At 41.3% G+C, this 21,068-nt stretch overlaps 1 protein-coding gene across 2 annotated transcripts in view; it reads left to right on the top strand.

The window, feature by feature from the left end:
- adam11 (ADAM metallopeptidase domain 11) overlaps nt 1-21,068 on the top strand; it is a 70,275-nt gene that overhangs the window by 4,662 nt on the left and 44,545 nt on the right. Inside the window, exons 3-6 of one of the 2 annotated variants that reach the window (XM_056771224.1) lie at nt 975-1,051; nt 1,169-1,235; nt 9,448-9,530; nt 18,492-18,555. In XM_056771224.1, the coding sequence (XP_056627202.1) occupies nt 975-1,051; nt 1,169-1,235; nt 9,448-9,530; nt 18,492-18,555 (291 nt within the window). Of the gene's footprint in view, nt 1-974; nt 1,052-1,168; nt 1,236-8,896; nt 9,015-9,447; nt 9,531-18,491; nt 18,556-21,068 lie in introns of those variants that run through there. The other variant, XM_056771225.1, reaches the window with a different exon arrangement.

The raw sequence follows: 21,068 nt of genomic DNA, 5'->3' as shown, positions 1-21,068 counted from the left end.
ACAAAAGAGAAACGGGTAAAATAAGTGATGTTTATTTAAATTATATTTATTATTTCTACTTGTTTTCATATGGTTATTATATATATACTATCAATTATAGGTTGTGGATAGAAAATCGGAATCATCAGGTTTAATTTATAATAAAATCGGAAACCAAAATCGGCCAAGAAAATTAGAATCGGTGCATGTCTAGCTCACACCAATGATAGTGTTTTTAACATCCTGCACTCAGAGACTATTGGCTCATGCTTAGGTCAGTCTTTTACAGCATGACAGTGATCCCAGAATGAGGTGCAGATTAAAAAGTACATGATGTGACTGATTTCTCATATTTAATAAAAGCAAAAAATAATCAACAGCCGTATTAGCAACAACAACAAACTATTTGTATGGGTTAGCATGTTTAAGTTTCATAAATGTGTCATAATCTTGAATTACTGTGAATATGGTTATATAAATATGTGCCCATCACAAACAGTGCTAAGATTTCAATAGGAAACTTTTTTACTGCAAACCATAGTTAAATCATCATATTGGTAAAATGGTCATTTAGGTTTTTACAATGTTACTATCATTTGAGAATGAGAATTACAGTACAACCATTTGTATTACCAAGTAGGTCCTTTCATTTGTGTATGAACGAGATGACTGATCATTCATGTCATTCACAAACGAGAAGCAGCAGGTCCTGAATATACATAAGAACCCCTGAATAAACCCTACCCACAGGTAAACACAAAATCAAGATCTTGTAAAAGGTTATAATGGACCCGTTTAATATTAATTACAAAGTCCCCAAACTTAGTCTCACAGATGACCTGGGTATGCAACTATAGAGAACCTATAGCTAATATGGACCACAAACCACTGATGTTTACTGATCATCTCTTTTGTAAGTTATCTGCATAAAATAAACATTTTTATAAAGCATGTAACCAATTTACCATGTATCTGTTTATCTTTCTCTCTCTCAGCCCATTCATCTGGCTCAGGTCTCTTTTCTGCTGAAGGCGTTTGGGATGACTTTTGTTTTAGACCTGGAGCTCAATCAGTACGTCCATAACCAAATATAATTTTATTTGTGCTAGAAGAAAATGTATGCATCATCATTCACTGTACGCAACATATTAATCTACTTTTGTGTGTGTGCGTGTGTGTGCGCACGCAGTGATCTCTTGGCTTCTACTTATGTTGAACGGCACTTTGATGTGGATGGACGACCCTTTCAGAGTATGGTAGGGAGAAATACAAGAGACTTACATGTTTTAGCATTATGTAACATGGTTCTATTATTTGGCATGATTTATTGTGAGTTACTGTCATTTATGTTTCCCCTGTATTGTGTGGTCTTTTAGTTGATAATTGTTATTCCTGTTTCATTTTGTCATTCTTGTAGTGTTCATTGGCCCTTGTTGATTTTTTCCTCAGGTGTTTCTTGTCTTCTCATTTATATCTTTGTATTTAAGCCCCAGTTTCCAGTGTGCCTTTGTCAATCATTGTTTTGTCAAGTTCCCTGTGTTTGGAGAAGCAATTAGTCAGCAGAAGTCTGCAGTAGTGCGTAAGTTCGCTATTTACCCTGTTACCTTGTTTAACTCTTGACTACACTGTTGCCTGTTGTTAGTTAAGATTATTTGCGCTTATTTATTGAATCTACTTGTTGACTGAGTGCCAAGGTGTTAGTGTTTTTCTACCGTTAGGGACTTGTTACTGAAGTCACATTAAGTTGCTGTTAGTCGGTTGTTACGGCTAGACATAGTTTTGCACTTAAAAGCACGAAGCTAGTTGATCGCTGTTTGATCCGCGGCACATTATAGTCGTTCAGGCTTTGTTTTGCTAATCGCGAAGCGTGTTCAGCTTCATTCGGTTCATGCTAATTTCATCACATACTTGAGCCTTGTAGCGTCAGCCCTCGTGGTGTGAAGACTGACGAGTTTAAAGACCTGGGACTCTACCTACGCGACTCCACTGAGCAAAGACACCGGCAAGGCATATCAGTATATCTAAGATACCTTTTCCCGTTTATTCCTGTATTCTACCGCAGACGTTGTTCTCACCCAAGGCACAACACTGTCACTTTCACGCGTGTCCCATTCACACCTCCCCTTATACACCTCTGTCTCTCTCTGTGGGTCTCTGGTCTTTTGCAAGCCAGTCTGACATTCACATTCTAGGTCTTACTGAGACATGTATATGTCCTGAAGACTCAGCCTTACCTGCTGCTGTCTCAACAAACTACTACTTCTCACTCTACCTGCCAAACTGGAAGAGGAGGAGTAACAGGTTTACTAATCAACAATAATTGGAAATATTGATCACTATCTTCTCTATGCAACAACTATTCATTTGAATACCACACTGTTAACATCACTTCTCCCACTCAGCTCAGTGTTGTTGTAGTTTACCGCGGCCCACGTCCTCTGCACAACTTCATTGAATTGTCAGATTTACATTTCTCATCATTACCGGAGGATTGGCCGACCTCTTTTAGTCTTTGGGGACTTCAACGTCCACCTGGAGATACCCTATGCTTCTTCCACACCCTAACCGCCTTGTTCGACCTCACGCACCTCGCCACAGCCAGTACTCACAGATCAGGAAACCAGCTTGATCTCATCTACACCCTTAACTGCACCACAGATAACATTAGAGTCACACCTCCTTCATGCACTACACCTACACCACCACCAGTGACATCCTTTTTTCCTCCAACTTTGAATTTCTAGATGTTGACACTGCCACCGACATCTTATGCTTAACACTTACATCTGTCTAGACAACCTTTGTCCTCCAGACCAGCTTGCACCACCCCTCCTGCTCTGGCTGTCTATGTGAACAACAGGGTACACTCAGGGGTGCTGAAAGGAGAGAGCTCAAGACCAAGAATTCTGCTGATCTAAGGGACTACCAGTTACTACTCTCAATACTCTGTGTTACCATAGCTCAAGACTTTTTACTCTCCTCTTTATCCCCCCTCCTCCCCACCCACTTCATCTTTGACTGAGGACTTAGCTGTATTTTTCACTGAGAAGACAAAAACCATCAACCAAACATTTGCAGCTCCTCAGACCTCTGTACACACTACCCTCACTTCAAACATCGAACTCTCCTTTTTTGCCCCACTGACTGACACCGAAGTCACCAGACTTTTCTCCAGCCACCCCACCACCTGTCCCCTTGACCCAATCCCATTCCATCTCCTTCAGGCCATGTCCAGCACACTCATCCACATCATCAACACCTCCATGCTCACCGGTACTTGTTCATCCACATTCAAACAGGACCAGGTCTCGCCCCTACGCAAGGAACCCACATTGGACCCCTCTACTACTGACAGTTACAGACCTGTCTCTCTCCTCCCATTTATTGAAAAAACACTTGAAAGGGCAGTTTTCAACCATATATCTTCCCACCTATCCCAGAATAAACCAGTGGTTGACAAGCAGTCTGGCTTCAAAACAAACCACTCCACTGAGACTGCACTGCTTTCATTCATAGAAGGAATCTAAGTCCTCAGTCCTGATTCTGTTAGACTTCTCTGCAGTGTCCGACACTGTCAATCACCAGATACTGCTAACAACACTGTCATCTTTAGGAATCAAATCCTACCTCTCCGGCAGGTCCTTCAGGGTGTCATGGAGGGGCTCGCTGTCCACTGCTCACCACATGATACCTGGGGTCCCTCAGGGATCGGTACTTGGATCGCTGTTTTTTTCCATCTACACGAAATCTTTAGGACCCATCATACGGGCACACGGCTTCTCGTATCACTGTTATGCTGACGACACCCACATCTACATCTCGTTTCACCCAGACGATACCACTGTAGCAGCTCGCATTACAGCCTACCAAGAAGACATTTCAGCTTGGATGAAAGAGTGTCACCTTCAGCTGAACCCTGCCAAGACAGAGCTACTCGTGTTTCTGGCACACCCTACGTTGCAACACGATCTCATCCAACTTTGTAATACCACAATCACTCCTGCCAAAACAGCCAGGAACCTTGGAGTCATATTTGATGAACAGCTGTCCTTCAATGATCATATTTCAAAGACAACGGGTCATGCCGATATGCCTTATTCAACATTAGGAAGATCTCTTCATGCATAGGCTAACATACCACTCCAGCTGGTTCAGAATGCAGCAGCCCAAAAGTGCTCATGTGACTCCCCTTTTCATCCCTCCACTGGCTACCGGTTGAAGCCCGGATCAGATTCAAGTAACTAATGCTTACCTACAGGACTATCACTGGATCTGGTCCGGCATACTTTCTCACCCTCCTACACTCCATCAAGCACCCTGCATTCAGCAAACGAGCGGTGTCTTGTATTGCCCTTTTCAAAGGGGCAGTAAATCGCTTTCCCGCTTATTCTTCTTCACAACTCCTTCCCGGTGGAACATTCTTCCTAACTTATTTCGGTCAACCACATTTCTCACAACATTAAATTAACAACTTAAAACCTATCTCTTCTATGAATACATGACATTACTTATACATGATTTGTAAGTCGTTTTGCATAAAAGTGTCTAGAAAAAATGACTAAATTTAAATACATTTCAATGTTATAGAGTTTTGTTCTTTGTTTTGTTTACTTAATTAAATTTGTTATTTGAATCTGGATCTGCTCTCTGCCTAGTTTCTGCTTCATGACAGAATGACTGATCAAAAATATGGATCCAGCAATTTCCCTCGTCCCCTCAAGGGCCTCATCTTAAATGTGAATGTTAAGTCCACACAACAGTCTAAGTTACTAGCTCTGTACATTATTCGGTTGCACCATTTGGCTAGTAGTTATATGCAATATCTCCATAAAGTAATGCGTAGTAACGTTAATATGACATTAACCTTCAATAGTGCAATAGCAGTCTTTACATTTGCGAAGAAAAGTTGTGTTTAAATATTGTGAATTTCAAAACGTTTTTGATTTAAACTTATTTTTCATAACATACTAATGTTAAAATACGTTTTCATTAAATAGAATAGTACCTAATTATAATTAAGATAATCGGTTTTAAATGGTACAAATTAAAAAAGATTTATAAACAAATGATCATTAAAAACAATGCAGCTAGCATAATAAAATCATAATAAATTACATATTATACGAGATTTCAGTTGGTTGCCAACCGCCAATGCAATAAAAAAGATAATTTTATTTTGACATGCACAACACAAGGCAGATGGACGCAAACACAGAGGTGCGCTAATTAAGCGAGTCTGGTATTTTAGGCCCACAGTTACTGCTGATGATAGGCTTCCGTAAATATTTGGTTTATATGTGACGTTACACTTCAACAATTTCTAACTACAAAATTTTTATTGTGCAAAAAAGTAGTCCGTAAATTGTAATTTGGTGCCCATTTAAATCAAAACTAGGCTTAATTGTAAATTACGCACAAAAGTGCTTAAATTCTCAAAAGTATGCTTATCATTTTATTACGGCATAAAATTATAATCATTTTGTTGCTGTTAACTTCTATGAAGGTTCAGTAGACCTCAGGCTCCGTTGTCCAAGGAGCCAGGCCCATCTCGGCAACTTGCATGCCCCACGTTGATGGTAGTCTCCAGCCGAGATGACCGCCACACCAGAGTCTCAAGCCAAGATTACCACCACACTAGAGTCTCCTGCCGAGATGACCGCCACACCAAAGTCTCCAGCCGAGATGACTGGCACACTGGAATCTCCCGCCGAGTTGACCGCCACACCAGATTCTCCAACCGAGATGACCGCCACACCAGAGTCTCCAGCCGAGATGACCGTCACACCAGAGTCTCCAGGCAAGATTGCTGCCAATCCATAGCCACCAGCCAAAATGGACACCTTGCCGGAGCCATGGCCGCCCTGCCAGCTCGTACATGGCATCCATCCCTGCCTGCTCCTCCTTGCCGGTCAGACCTGCCTGCTCCTCGGGCCTTGCATTCCGTCCATACCCTTGTTTCTGACTCTGCCCCACCTCCCTCCTGGACAATTGGTTAGGAGCGTCGGGATGCCGCTCCTTAAGGGGGGCTCTTCTATCACAAGCCCTGTTTCCTCTGTACTGTGTGGAGTTGTAGTTGATAGTTGTTATTTCCCGTTCCTGTTCGTTTAGTCTTTTTGTTAATTTGCCCTTGTTGATTGTCTCACCAAGTGTTTCTTGTTTTCTCGTTGATCCCTTGTGTATTTAAGCCCTAGTCTTTCCAGTGTACCTTTGTTAGTCATTGTTTTGTCAAGTTCCCTGTGATTGTTTTGTTGTTTTATGGATTACCTGAGATTTGTTCTTTGTTTTGATTACTTTATTAAATTCATTGTTTGCATGTGGATCTGCTCTCTGCCAAGTTTCTGCTTCATGACAGTGACCTTTTTCATCACAATGCTAACATGTTTTGACATTTAGCATGGTGCTGCTATGATGTTTTAATATTGCTTTGAATGATGCTCATGGCCATGAAAATAAATTAGGGACCTTGGTGGGGCATTAATTATTATACCAAATATTACTTATAAATGCTATAAATCATCCAACTTATATTAATCAATAAATCTAATGAATAATAAAGTTAACAAATTATACACTTATTCTTATAAACAGAGCTTGATACTGGGGCTAGTGGTTTTCCAAAATGACTAGCCACCCAGCATTTCCACTCTCAGAAGCTTTCATTGCAGAAGAAAACACACACATAGTGCAAACATACATGATAGTGCAGCCATACATATAATTAAACATTAAGGATGAAATAAAACACTAAGATAAGAAAAACAGAAAAATAAATAATAATGCACTAATTAGTTTAGTAAAAATGTAGATAAAAAATATATAATGTTTAAATAAATGTGTTATTTACAAGTTTATCATATGTTGTAAAGAGTGCTATCCACATATTATAAAACATAGCCCTGGCAATTACAAACAGTTTTTCTCCACCATAAATCATCCACTTAAATGTCAAATTGCTCGTCTCACAGGGACTTCAGTAGAATAATGCAACATTTTTTTTTTACCAATTTTAGAACCAAAATTTGCTCCTCCCTTTCTGTCCCTTCCTCATCGTCTGTCCTAACTGCCGACCTGCAGTCTAGTATTTCGAGGCTGGTCTTCTGCTATCCATATGTCCCTCAACTTGATGTTGAGGACGCCTTCAGGGATGAGATCCTCCACCTATGTACCCTCGACCCCTTCCCTACAGCTCTGGTGAAAGCAAATTTTTCTGCTTTCAGTTCCATTATCACCAAGACAATAAATCCATCACTTCAGTCTGGCAACATACCGTCTGCCCTTAAAACAGCTATAATCAGACCACTATACTCAAGAAACCCTTTATCCTCAAACTCCTGCTAATTATAGGCTCATATCCAACCTGCCATTTTTTTCTAAGGTTATGTAGAAAGTTGTTGCCAGCTACCTTCAGGACCACCTCAAACACAACATTTTCGAAGAGTTTTGGTTTTAAAATATAGTCAATCACATATTCTCATTTGTGATAATTTATCTACATTATGCCATGTACATTTTGGGACTTTTAAGGTAAACAAAAAGGCTATATCTTCAAAATCAAATTACCATTTGGTTCTAAAAGGTTCTATCTGCGAGCCAATCAAAACTTTGAATGCAAAAAAGAGGACCAATGCGGATAGACTTTCTTTGTCATATGCATGGGCCTCTCAGTGACAGTCGGAAATAATTAAGGATTAAGGTTGACTGTTTAATTGATACTCTTATTAAGTAGAGCAGTTCATACTACAGTATTTTTTGTTTCAATACACTCTCATAATTCAATAAATAAATTGAATTGCACACTATTAAACTATATACAGTCCTAATTATAAAAAATAACATTATTATGTTATTTCAGCCATGCTCATCTCTAGAAAGTCCTTCTACCTGTCCCACCTTCTGTGGAATAAAGTTACACCAGTCTCACTTCTCATGTTCATTGCAAAAACACTTGAAAGGTTTGTTTTCAACCAGCGGCCTACCTTCCTAACTCAGCATAAACTACCAGACGCCAACCAGTCAGTCTTCAAAAGCAAGCATTCCTCAGAGACTGCAATGCTGTCGGTCACGGAAGCACTATGGCTGGCTAAGGCAGAATGCAAATCCTCCGTCCTATTTCTGCTAGACTCATCTGCGGCATTGGATACTGTCAATCATACGATCCTGCTAGCTATCGTATCAGAGATACCTGATAACCCTCTTCTCTGGTTTAAATGCTACCTCTCCGATAGATCTTTCAGGGTGTCATGTAGAGAGGCCTTGTCCAAAGCTCACGACGTGGTCACAGGGGTCTTTCAGGGATCAGTGCTTGGACCATTTCTTTTCTCCATCTGCACAACATCCTTATGGCCTATTATTCAGGCACACAGGTTTTCCTACCACTGCTTTGCTGATGACACCCCGATCTACTTCTCTTTTCACCCAGATGATCCCACCGTTGCACGCATTACAGCCTGTCTGGAAGATATCTCAGCTCGGTTGAACAATCACCCTCTCCAGCTGTACCTTGTCAAAACAGAGCTGCTTGTATTCCCGACCCACCCCACGGACGACATGCTTTTACCATCCAACTGAGCAATTCAACCATCACTTCTTACAAAACAGCCAGGAACCTCAGAGTTATCTTTGATGACCAGCTGTCATTCTGTGATCACATTGCAAAAACACATGGTCATGCCGACTTCCAAAATCAGGAAGATCTGGAGATCACTGAGCATGCAGTGCAACTACTTGTCAAGACCCTTGTAATCTCTAGGCTGGACTACTGCAACACTTTCCTTGCTGGTCTTCCTGCTAAGGCAATCAAACCAATCAAACTGGTTCAAATCGCGGAACTGTGGCTTATCTTCAAGGAGCCTAAAAAGCTCACGTGGTGCCCTTCTTCATCTCTCCACTTGCTACCGATTAAGGCCCGGCATAGGTTTAAATCACTGACTCTTGCCTACGGAACAATCACTGTCTCTGCACCGTCATACTGTCAAACCCTAATACTCTCTGACACCCCCTCCTGAACCTCGCGCTCAATGAATGAACGGTGCCTGGTAATGTAAATCAATGTAATTGAAAGTGGTAGAGGGTTACAAACCATATCCAAAGACCAGACTATAATTGGAAAAGTGTACTGATCTATTTTGATGAGGGACTTTTGACATGGTTACTCTCATATTTGAGGATTGGGTTATACTTAATTTTAAGGTTTAAGTGCTGAGTAACATGAATTAAAACATAGTTACTATAGAGTAAGATTTACAATTAGGGCTTGGTTAACGTTTAGAAGCATGTTATTATGTTTAATCATGTTATTAATTTAGTAAGGAAATGTAACTTGTAAAAATGGCACAAAAAAATAAAGTGTTACAGAGGATTGTATAAATATGCTATGTAGCTCATTATAATATTAAATGTCAATTGCATAATTATTGTACTTTGTTGTGTATGATGTGTTTTTTAATACTAATAATGTTTTGTATTCAGGGAGGAGAGCACTGTTACTATCATGGCTGTGTAAGAGGAATTCTGAGATCATGGGCAGCTCTTTCCACCTGCTATGGCCTAGAGTGAGCAATTACTTTTTATCTTTATCAATAATGCAGGGCAGTTCACTTATAACATATATTGCGAATGCTAAGTGTTGTGGGCTCGCTTTGTTTTCATCTTATGTATAACAATATATTTGGAGGCAGAATTCTGTTTGTGAAACAGAGGAATTTTGCTGTCTCCAGATAGAATGAGTATAAATAAAAAGAAAATTCACCCAGAAATAAAAAGAAAATAATACAAATGCACTGCAGATATTAACTACACTAATGTAACATGATCAGTATGTAACCACATAATACTGCTTGTAGTAGATCATATTTCTCTCCGCTCGTGTCCCTCCTCCTGAGCTGCATCACTCTGGTTTTACCATACTGCATCACAGCATTGTTTCTATTACAGTATTACAGTAGGTATACTGAAACAGAATGCCTATTAACACATCATGTACAGTGACATTTACATAAATTCCATACTATAATGTGGTAGGATGGAATATCGTGGATATCCCGTGCTATTAATAGGTGGCAGTGAGTTCACTATTTCATATGCAAGCTTCTGTTTAAAAGACTAAAAACAATGTGCTTGCACTTGCACAATGAGCGAATGGAACATTTCCATGCAAATGGAATAAACCAGGTTAATTTGGGTTAGTCTGACTGGCAGAGGATTCGGTTTCATAAAGCAAATGTAAAATAGTTCAAACTCAGTTATTATTTATATTATATTTTTGGAAACTAAGTTTGCAAATTGCGAGTTTGAACTCACGAGGCCAGGAGGACGCAGTCCGGTTATATTACAAATGGAAGAGCAGAGTACTTTATGCAGTTAGTCAACTGCAATATCAAATATGTGCAATACTAGTTAATTTAAATATTTATTTTACTCTTTACATTTAAACGAAGTATAGGAAATATACAAGTTTAATGTATTCAAAAGTACAAGGAAACATTCCCTCAGATAGCCAACATACATGGCTCTGCAGGCAGAGTACTCAACACTGTGAGACTCCACTGGGAATAATCCACAAGGGAAACACCCTGAGAGTAATCGACGAGAGAAGTCACTTGATGAAGCTACAGCTTGACAGAAAAATAGTAATTCAATGAGAGAGATTAATTTTGAGTGACAGTAAAACAGACCAATATCATCTTTCTAAACAGGCGTCCTTTGTTTTCACAAACTTAAAGTGATTTCTGCCATCTGGGGGTTTGTTCACAAGCAGACTAATAAAACATTAAGCCTAAAAGCAAGAAGTTGATCTTGCGCATGGTACATGATTCATTGCTAAGCCTGTTGACCAGGGGGTAGCATGCATACGTGTCTTTTGCATTTGCATTTGCATTTGCGTTGCGTGCATTCAAATTCACTGCTAATCATAATTCAAATGTGTAATAATCATAATTATAATTTTTTAAGTTATTTTGGTGATAAGTCTCTTTCTGTGCTGTTTGGCTTGTTGCCTTTCAAGTCTGGAGTAGCATTGAAAATGTATCATGATGTAAATGTGATGGTATAATTATGCACTTCTACAGGAAAGCACATTAAGGTACAATACCCTACTTTACTGTGGTAATTGTGCGTGTTTGAAGAAGACAAAACGTGTCTACTTTAGGTACAGTTTGTAAGAATTTGCAGTAAAATATACCAAAACCACAAGGCCATTGTTCTAGATATTTTTCAGCTGAGTACTTACAATATCTCAAATGTTTCCAACAGCTTTTAAATCCTTAGAAAATCACCATTCTTAACAGTGGACCAGGGCCATAATTTTTGAAATTGTAATTTTAGGTACTACCAACTGACCAGAATTCTGAGACAGCGCGGAACTTGAAAGCTCAGTGAGGAGCTAAACTATTCATTACTTTTGTACCGTATGTCGTTAAATGTTAAGTTAAATACCCATGTACGTTTGAGTTGTTTATATTTATGGAGTAAGGTATGTTAGCAGTCTCCAAGTAAACCAGTGGTAACTCTAAGTGAGTACTGTAAGCTGTGAGATCCTACGGAAATAAGTAGACGGGCTGATAAGTGGAAAGAAGAATTGTGGGAATAGTAAAAAAAAAATGTTCAGGTCTGTCCAATATGATTCCGGTTTTGGATGACTGTAGGTCGTGGCTGTTGTCATTATTCGATGGCAGAAGCATGAGTGTCTGGCTGAACTGGGAAGTGCATCAGGCCAGAACCAAGCCAGCTTGAACCGATGAACTTGAAAAACTGATATTGGTGTAGAGGCTGCTAACAGAAAGTGTTAGAAATTTAAACAGTATGCTGGAGGTATGTGTGTGTTCGGTTCAGACAAACAAAGTATATTTCAGCATAGACCGAATTGAATGCAATGGCAATTGGGAGATTTAAAAATATATTGCTAAATATCTGTTATATCATATCTGATAATTACATTTTTATCATGATTTTTTACCAAAAATAAGGCACAAAATATAAAGTAGTTATGAGTTGCTTTAATTCAGTGAATATGCATAACGAAATAACCTATTAGTAACAATTTAAAAGTTATTCTTACAAAAAAATTGAGTCACTACACGAAGGCAGACATTTTGGATATAGCTTTCAAAAGGCCACTGCAGCTGGCAATGAACAAATGATTTACCGTACCAGGGGCCAGAAAATGTCAGACAGTTTTTTCAGGAAAAAAGTTGATCAGGTTGATGAGATCGATGTCTAAGAAACCCTTGCAAATGGCATAATTGGTGTCAAACTCAGTTCCCTATCGATACTTCACTCGTACTGCGTAGCAGGACGCTATGGGGAAGACTCCTTTTTCTCAGATGACTGAAGCTTTACAATAACGCAGTGAATACTGCACGGCCATTGGTGCATGTAAAGTAAAAAATGCATGGACCTTTGCCATGGTGCCCGCCACAAGGGGCGGGGCTTATGGCTATATAAGCAGACACATTGCCGTAGGGTCCTCAGATCTCTTTGGATTGGATTGGATTCAATTTATTGTCAGTACACATATAACAAGTACAGTGTAACGAAATGGATTTAAGAAGAAGAATACAGCAAACATGAGGGAAGTGGAGAGATAAGCAGATACACATAATACACCATAGACAAGACTTGCAACAGGGTAAGATAATCCAGCTCCGGCAAGCAGCCATCCGGTCCTGCAGCCATTACGGCGCTTAACACAGACCCGCTTGCCAAGCTGGCGGGTCAAAGCTACGGAGGTTTGGAATCGGTCAGAGTCCGTGTTTGTGTGTGTGTCTGTATGAGCGATAAGGTCCAAAAGTCTGTGTGTGTGTGTATGATGGGGGAGGGAACGCAAGAGCGTCTCGCCACATTGCTCTTCAGGGTTGTTTCTCCAGTATCGGCCTCGGCCAAGGCCAATCCTGGTTCAAGGGGGGCCGAAAAGATAAGATTGCTGTTGTTTCGTCTTGAGACGAGTAAACCGCATTCCAATTCCACGGCTACTCTCTTTGTCCATTCTGGTCTCTAACATCATCAATTTTCCTTTCCATAGCCGTGAGCTTTTTCAAGATGTAATCCATATTGCGATTAATAGTCTCAGTCTCAGTGCTGACCGCTCTTCCCACGGCCTCCGTCAAAACGGGAAGCTTTGTGAGGCTTTGGACAGCTGTTTCCGTTTTAAGAATTTTTCGATAACCCAGGGCAAAGCATAATCCAATCAGCATAATACCTGTTATCATGGTTCCGAAAAGGTAGATATCTTCAATGTCCTCCACGGAAAGAGCCGCCAGACACACGATCCGCCATCTCTCCCACGCGTCCATCGTGTAGCCAGCTGCGAACGTTCCGTCAGGGCATTCAGGTTCACCCGAACCTTTGTTTCTCGTTGAGAAAATGGTGTCAATTGCGCTAAGTGACCAGTTGATCAGATCCATAATTTCCAAGTTTCGAGAGCAGTGCAGAGAGAGCCTCTCAATAGATGAGACGAGACAAGACAGGAGACAAAGCAGGGAAGATATGGGCAAGGACGGGGAGAGAGAAAATGCGACCGCCTCCGATGAGAGCCAAACGAGAAGGGCTCTCTTCTCCTTCAGCAACTACTTCTAACTCACTACTCGGAAATGCACTGCAGTGGATTGGACCTCTCTGCTCAGCGAATCTGCTGGTTTCAGCAGTGCTGGTTCCTTTTCCATGCCGCCATCCGGCAAAGCTCTAAAAGGCAAATTTCCTGATCAAATTTCCTGCGGCATTGTTGCAAATGGCGCACCATTCCTTGTCTCTCATGTGGGGCCACCGGCCTCTTCGGACCGGCAGTCAAGGGTTTTGCAGAACGTTTCACAGCAGCGCTGAAGTCTTCGCAGGCCATGAAGCACTTCCTGCCCAAGAGACCCGGATCCAGACCAACATCGGCTCGCCCCAGGCCAGCGCCGACTTAGCAGCCAGTCAGGTTCACGCCCCCGCTGCTCAGAAGGTAGCAGGTGCTGAGACGCGTCAACACTCTCGTTCTGGGAGACGTTTCCCCACCCTCAGCGCCAGGGACTCTGACTTAAGATCACGCTGGACCTTGCGCCTCAGGCACCATCCTGAGACCGAGGTGAGGAAGAGGAAGGGATCGTGTCTCGCTCTGGCTTGACCTCTCTCTAAGAGAGCTCTTGTGTGCGCCCCAAGCACCCCGTTCTGCACCGGTTGCTGGTGAAAATTAGTTTTTGATGCACAATGTGAATACCGGGTCTGTTTTCACGCCCGTACAACCCACCGCTGTTATAGCGAGCACTTTCATTTTCACAAACATTTTCAGAAAATGAGCATACTTCCTCTTCCACTCTCCACGGAAGTCAAGCCTCCAAAAGGCGGCTTACCTCCCACATGCATTCAACCCCTTGCCATACGGGCCGAGGCCTGGCGGGCCATTCCCGGGGTATCGGAATGAGTGATGGGAATAATATCTGGAGGATATTCACTCCAATTCGCTCGCAGACCCCGCGGTTCTGCAGCATGATCCCCACCCGAGCTCAAAACGCGAATTCACACGTTCTGCGCACAGAGTTGAGGAACTTACTGGACAAAGTAGCCATAGAACCGGTTCCTCCAGATCAAACTACAGCCGCTACTTCCTCATACCCAAAAAGGATGGTGGTCTCCGCCCCATCCTCGATCTCAGACATCTAAACCGGGCCCTTATGAAACGGCGCTTCAGAATGACTACACTTAAACAGATCCTCTCGTAATTTGCCCAGGGGACTGGTTCTTCTTCCTGGATCTGAAAGATGCGTACTTCCACATCCAGATAGCTTCCCATCACAGACGATTCTTGAGATTTGCTTACGAAGGGGTTGCATATCAATACATGGTCCTTCCATTCGGACTGTCTCTAGCTCCTCGCACTTTCACCAAAAGAATGGACGCAGCTCTATCCCCTCTCAGGCAGACGGGAATCCCGTTCTGAACTACCTAGATGACTGGCTTGTTCTAGCATAGTCAGAGGAAGAGCTAAGGTCCTACAGGTCCCTCCTTGTCCGCCATCTAGAATGCCTGGGGCTCAGAATCAATCTTGCCATGAGCGCTCTGTCCCCCAGCCAACGCATATCGTTCATGGGGGCGGTCTTCGATTCGAGTCGTATGACAGTCAGAATCGCACCAGACCGTGCCCTGGCAATTCAGCAGCTCGTGGCCTATTTTACATCGGTAGCGTCACGCCCCCTCAAGGTGTTTCAGAAGATGCTAAGTCCCATGGCCTCCGCGTTTCAAGTACTGCAGTCAGGCGTTCTTCAGATGCGTCCACTGCAGTACTAGCTGAAACCAAGAGTTCCGCCACATGCTTGGCGTCTCGGACGCCTACGCATCTGGGTGGATCAAGCCTGCATAACCGCTCTAGCCCCATGTAAGGATCTTCCTTGGTTGGAGCAGTGTGTAGCCCTGGGCACCACATGCAGACGAAAGGTGAACACGACAGACGCCTACAACAGGGGTTGGGGGGCTCTGTGCGATGGCTCACCGGCCTTCGGCTACTGGTCGATTCTGGAAAAGGGACTGACTTAGAAACCCACACAAATTGCATAATTGGTTAAAAACTCATTTCATGGAGGGCCACAGCTCTTCACATTTTTGCTCCAACCGTAATTAAACACATCTGATTTAGTTTATCAAGATCTTCAGGATTACTAGAAATGTCCATGCAGGTGTGGTTGGAGCTAAACACTGCTGGAGACTAGCCCAGCAAGTTTTGAAGTGCTCATCCCTAAACCCTTCATAGGGATTACCCTCTAGAGTGAGAGCTTCATAGGTTTGAAGGGTGTAGGGGACCAAACAACTGTTGTCATCATTCCGTGCCCATAAGGAGGCCCCATTGCCACGCAAAGAATCTGCGCAAAGAATCATGGGGGCGCGAAGTGTTCATCAGTTGTACCCTTCGAAAGCCTACATTCCGAAGGGCCTTTTGAAGTGGCCAGGTATGAGCACTTCGGTTAGAAACGACCCTTCAATAGGCGTGCATGATTGTTTTCACTCCAGAGAGCGCTTCAGAGGGCGATATATCCTATTTGGAACACACTGTATGTATTCCTGTCAGTTTGGACTTTTTAGTAACCTCCTGTTTGTTCCATGTGTTTTGTAGTTATGTGTAGTTTTTTTTGTAAAATAGTCTCCCCCAGGGGTCTTGTTACCTTGTTAGTTCTCAGTATATTTAAGCCTTTTGTGTTCCAGTTGTCTTTTGTCAATCGTTATTATAGGTTAGGTTTGCCATTTGCTCTGTGTTTCTGCCGTAGTGATTTCCTTTGTGGATTATATTGAAGTTTTACTGCATTTGGATCTTATGCCAAAACATGCATTGCCAAGCTGTATACAATTCATACAAATGTACACGAAGTTTGATTCATTATCATCTTATACTCTGTCTACAATGAACGTGACGGGTGTGATGCAATGTGGCGAAGGTAAATAGAAACCGAAAAAGGCGTTTAGTTACTTCTCATCGCACGGCATTCAGTGGGGACAGAATGTCTGTATCGAATAGCTTCTAGTCTTATATTAGTGGTGCTCGTGGACCAAGGAAAGCGCTTTCAATCCATTCCCATGGAAGATGAGCTCACGTGTACACTGTGAGTGTGTCTCTGTATTATTGTTTAAATGGCAATACAGATGGCCCATACAAATAGCCTCTTAGTTGAGCATCAGAGATAGAAGTACCACAGGGTCTCCAAAGCTGAGGTTCGGTTTATAATCAGGTCACATTCTCCACGGGGTGTCATGGTATTGTGTGTACCTGTTACAATTCCAGTCTGTTTTCCCTTGTCTTGTGGACTTTTAGTTTGTTTGAGTTCCTGTTTTCTGTCCTGTGTTGTAGTCCATTGTATTTATTTTGTTCATTGGCCCTTTCTTATTTATCTTCCCAGGTGTTTATTGTTACTTCGTTTTCCTCAATGTTTTAAAACCACAGTGTCTTCTTTGTCTAAAGTCTTTGGAATGTTTGGTCTTGTTTGGTCTTGTACAGTACACGCCTATTAGTGTGATGACGAAATTTGACTTACGCGCACTTTACTCTGCACACATTCAGGATATTTTGGAGATTTCTCACATCTCCAGGATTTTCCACTTATAGATTTTTAAATCAACAACTCAAGTATAAACTTACCCATGATGGTCCTTGAGGATCGATGAGTTTTTGGATTACACCTTGTTGACAGTCGGGTCCCCATTTACTGTGAGTGAGACGGAGGAGGGATCTTCCACCTTTTTAGGAGGGGGGGCAGTAAGCCTCAGGCTCGGATGGCCAGTCCAGAGCCCGACCACAAAATGGCTGCCAGTCCAGAGCCCGACCGCAAGATGGCCGCCAGTCCAGAGCACTCTCGCAATATGGCCGCCAGTCCAGAGCCCGTTCACAAGATGGCTGCCAGCCCATAGCCCTTCCTGAGGTTCTGCCCTTAGAACCTCTCTGCCGGTGGTGGTTGCTGCCTTGCTGTGTGTCTGGGTTGTGTGCTGTGCACCTGCACCAGAGGCTGTTTCTGAACCCACTGAGTTCCCTGTCTCTTCCAAGATGGCCACCTCTGAGTTCCCAGTTTAGTCTAAGATGGCCACATCTGAGATCCTGCCTCATCCAAGATGGCCGCATCTGAGTTCCTGCCTCATCCAAGATGGTCGCTTTTGAGCTCCCTGCCTCACGCAATATGTCTGCCACTGGCCTAACAGCCCTCGTTGCACCTCTGCTGCACAGTATAGTCCTGCCTTTGCTCAACAGCCTAGCCCTGTTCATGGGCCTGGCCCTCCATCCCGCCCCTGTTCCACCTCGCCTCCATCTCCCACCTGTGCTTTTTGTTAGGAGCGCCTTGGACCCGTTCCTTAGAGGGGTGGCTCTGTTAAGATTAGAGTCTATTTTCCCTTTTCTTTTCGACTTTTAGATTGTATGAGTTTCCTCCCTGTGTTGTAGTCCTTCGTAGTTATTTTGTTTATTGGCACTTTGTTAATTTTCTTTGCCAAATGCATTTAAACCCCAGTGTTTCCTTTGTCTAATGTGAGTCTTTGAATGTTTGGTCATTTTTCCTGTTCTGGCTCCATGTTTCTTGGATTATGTTAGTTCCTTGTTTCTTTGATATTTTATTACTTTGTACTTTGTTTTTTATTTAATAAAATCCATTCTGCACTTGGAACCGCTGTCTAGTACATTGACAGTACCTTAGGTAAGACATAGATTAAGATCTAGAAGAGGGCTTTGAGAGTGTCGGAAGCAGTGGCATCTGTTTATAAAACATATAGCAGTCACTTCTGGAAGAAGCTCCATTGAATGAAGCATTCATCAGATGATATTCGGATAAATTTGAATATTTTGTGCACAAATAAAGCTTGGTGGAACCTCCTGTGTCTTTGAGTCTGGGATCCTGTAAAATAAATCTGCTCTGGCAACTCTTACTCTATCTAAAGCTTTTTTTTAATTGCATGTTTATGCAAGTTGGAAAGCTAAAATATCAAAAAAAAAACATAAAATCTGCGCCTTTAATTTTTTTTATTGTTTTAGTAGTATCACATATTTATGATGTTATTGTGTCTGCCTACAGAGGGATGTTCTTCGATGGAAATTTTTCATACAGCATTGAACCCACACAGAGAAGCAGTAATCAGGTCAGTGCTTGTGAAAGTTAGCATGCAGCTTAAATATTCATCAATTCTCATGTTGATAACTTTGATCATTGGTTATTTACTCTAGAAACTGTTGTGTTAAAAACAACAAAATCTTTATTTTCCCTGACTAAATACAACTCTGTGTATTTCTGGGACAACACATTATTGTGTTAAATTGTGTTGTCTCTTATTTATTTAAAACCAAAATGACACAATCTGTGAAATGACACATAATGTGTTAAATAGCCTAACACAAACAATGTTTTAATAATAATATATCCTTTTTCTCTCATTACGAAACTAACTAGTCAAAACTAATTAGTTATTAACATTTTGCCATATTTGAATTTGCTCAGATTTGCTTTGCATTCCATTAAAGGTTTAAGGAGGATCTATTGACAGAAATGCAATATATCTATCTACATATACCTTGCATGGAATTCACCATGTTGTTTCTACAGTATCCTTAAATGGAGAAACTGCTCTACTGAGCAAGTTTCATAAATATCTCCTTCGGCAAAGAAACAAAAGTACAACGATATCATAGTGCTTTGAAAGGGAGGGGTAGAGTTAGCCTTTAGATGCAATTTCTCAACCTCATGGCTGTGCCGCTAAAATATCCACATTGCTCTTTTAAAGGTGACTGTATACATATTTTTAATTCCATATAAAATAACATGACACAGTTTTATTAAAATGTCATCAAAATACAATGTCATCAAGATCAATTTCCGCTTTTTAGAGGAGTTTAAATCTCTCTCTCTCTCTCTCTCTCTCTCTCTCTCCCTCCTTCTCTCTCTCTCTCTCTCTCGCTCCCTCAAATGGGTCATTTTCATAAAGTATTTAAAGCTGCAAGTAAAGTGTCTCCCTGAGTGGAATTTTAAATAAATAATGGATGATTGTCGTAGAATTTATGCCTACTGCACCACCAGCATCCGAAACTGAAATTGAAGGTTCGGTCACTTTGGACTTTGAGCATGCAAATATTGGTTTGATGCAGCAGAAAATATGGGCGGTGAAAATGAAGGAGGGTCACTCCGTGACGAATCCATCTGGTCTTAGGTCTTCACGTTATATTAATTCGTAGATCAAAGTTCACCAAACTTTCTAGTCTGGTGCTTTCGCATGCAGATCAATGGAAATCAATGCAGCAAAAAGGCAAGTGGGCAGTAAATTGTACGCCTTGTCATCATTCCGCTATCATGTCATGTTTATTCTTGTCTTGCAGCGGAGTCATGGCATAGCCCTTGGGTTTTGTGTGAGAAAGACATGGCTTTGCTTATATATTGGCTGGCATGCGCTTTCTCGTGTCTTGTCTGTGTCTCCCGCCATCTCGTTTCCTTATTTCCTTCCCATTAGTGTTTCATTACCCACACCTGTCCCTTGCCAATTATACTGTGTTTGTTTCCGTTTAAAGCATCCTCTTGGTTATTGTCTTGAGCTCTTGCATTGTTTGATGTTGCTGTACTTGTACTGTGTACGTTGATGCTGTCTGTAGATGCCTGTTCTTGCACAGTTCCTGTTTCCTCGTGTCAAGTAAGTCTAGTCTAGTCTAGTCTAGTCTAGTCTAGTCTAGTCTAGTCTAGTGTTTGTATTAAGTGTTTGTTTTCTTAGTTAAGTTAGTCCGTGTCCCTGTTTAGTTAATAGTTTATCCTGTATTGTTTTCCCCCTTGTTGGTTTTGCTTTATCCTTTTATAGTGTTCTTTGTGCAATAAATTGTGTAATTCCCTACATCCCTGTGTTTGCCTGCACTTGGGTTCTCCCAGAGTTAGGCGTAAGTGAAAATTCTAACCGTGTTTCCATGGAGAAACATAAATATGGCAAGGATACTAACAATCCCAAATGAAGAAATAAATCCTACTGTATTACAGAAGGTATTGACTAGGCCACCAAGGTTGAATACCTGTGAAATGCCAATACAAGAAACACAGGTTCAAGTTTCTTTTTTAACACAAAGGGCCAATGAGACCTGGATATGGAAAATACACAATAGATTTTATTATTAATAATGCAACTTTTTATTAAATGACCCTTAGAAATTAAAAAGCTAGATGGTCTATGAACCAATAAAAGCTCATAGAAATCTGTAGCAGGCGGTAACAATCAAATTGAAAAAAAAAAATTATTGGATGGGTTTGCGTTTCCAGTCTGACAAATTTGAATATGAATGGAAATCAATCGAAGGATAAGTCAAGTGTGACCACAGATTTAAGCACATTAAAAAGCAATGATCAATGGAGCTCCGATAATACGATTCAACATGACAATGGCACAAAAAAGTAAAATTGCGGCAGAAAGCGCTTAAAACCGAGACACACTTTTGTTACTGCTCTGCATAACGTGGCTTTACTAATGTGTTCTACATCCCCGGTGTTAAAAAAAATACGGAGGATGAAAAGTGAGTTGAGAATAAATTAATAAATAGATATATGTGCCATTAAACTAATTTATTAATCAATAAAAAGTTTTTTTGTGTATGTTAATCGTAAAATGTAAAAACTAATTAGGTACTT

Source organism: Triplophysa dalaica, chromosome 17, assembly GCF_015846415.1.
Source record: "Triplophysa dalaica isolate WHDGS20190420 chromosome 17, ASM1584641v1, whole genome shotgun sequence".
NCBI lineage: Eukaryota > Metazoa > Chordata > Actinopteri > Cypriniformes > Nemacheilidae > Triplophysa > Triplophysa dalaica.
This window is presented reverse-complemented; position numbering and strand designations above follow the sequence as displayed.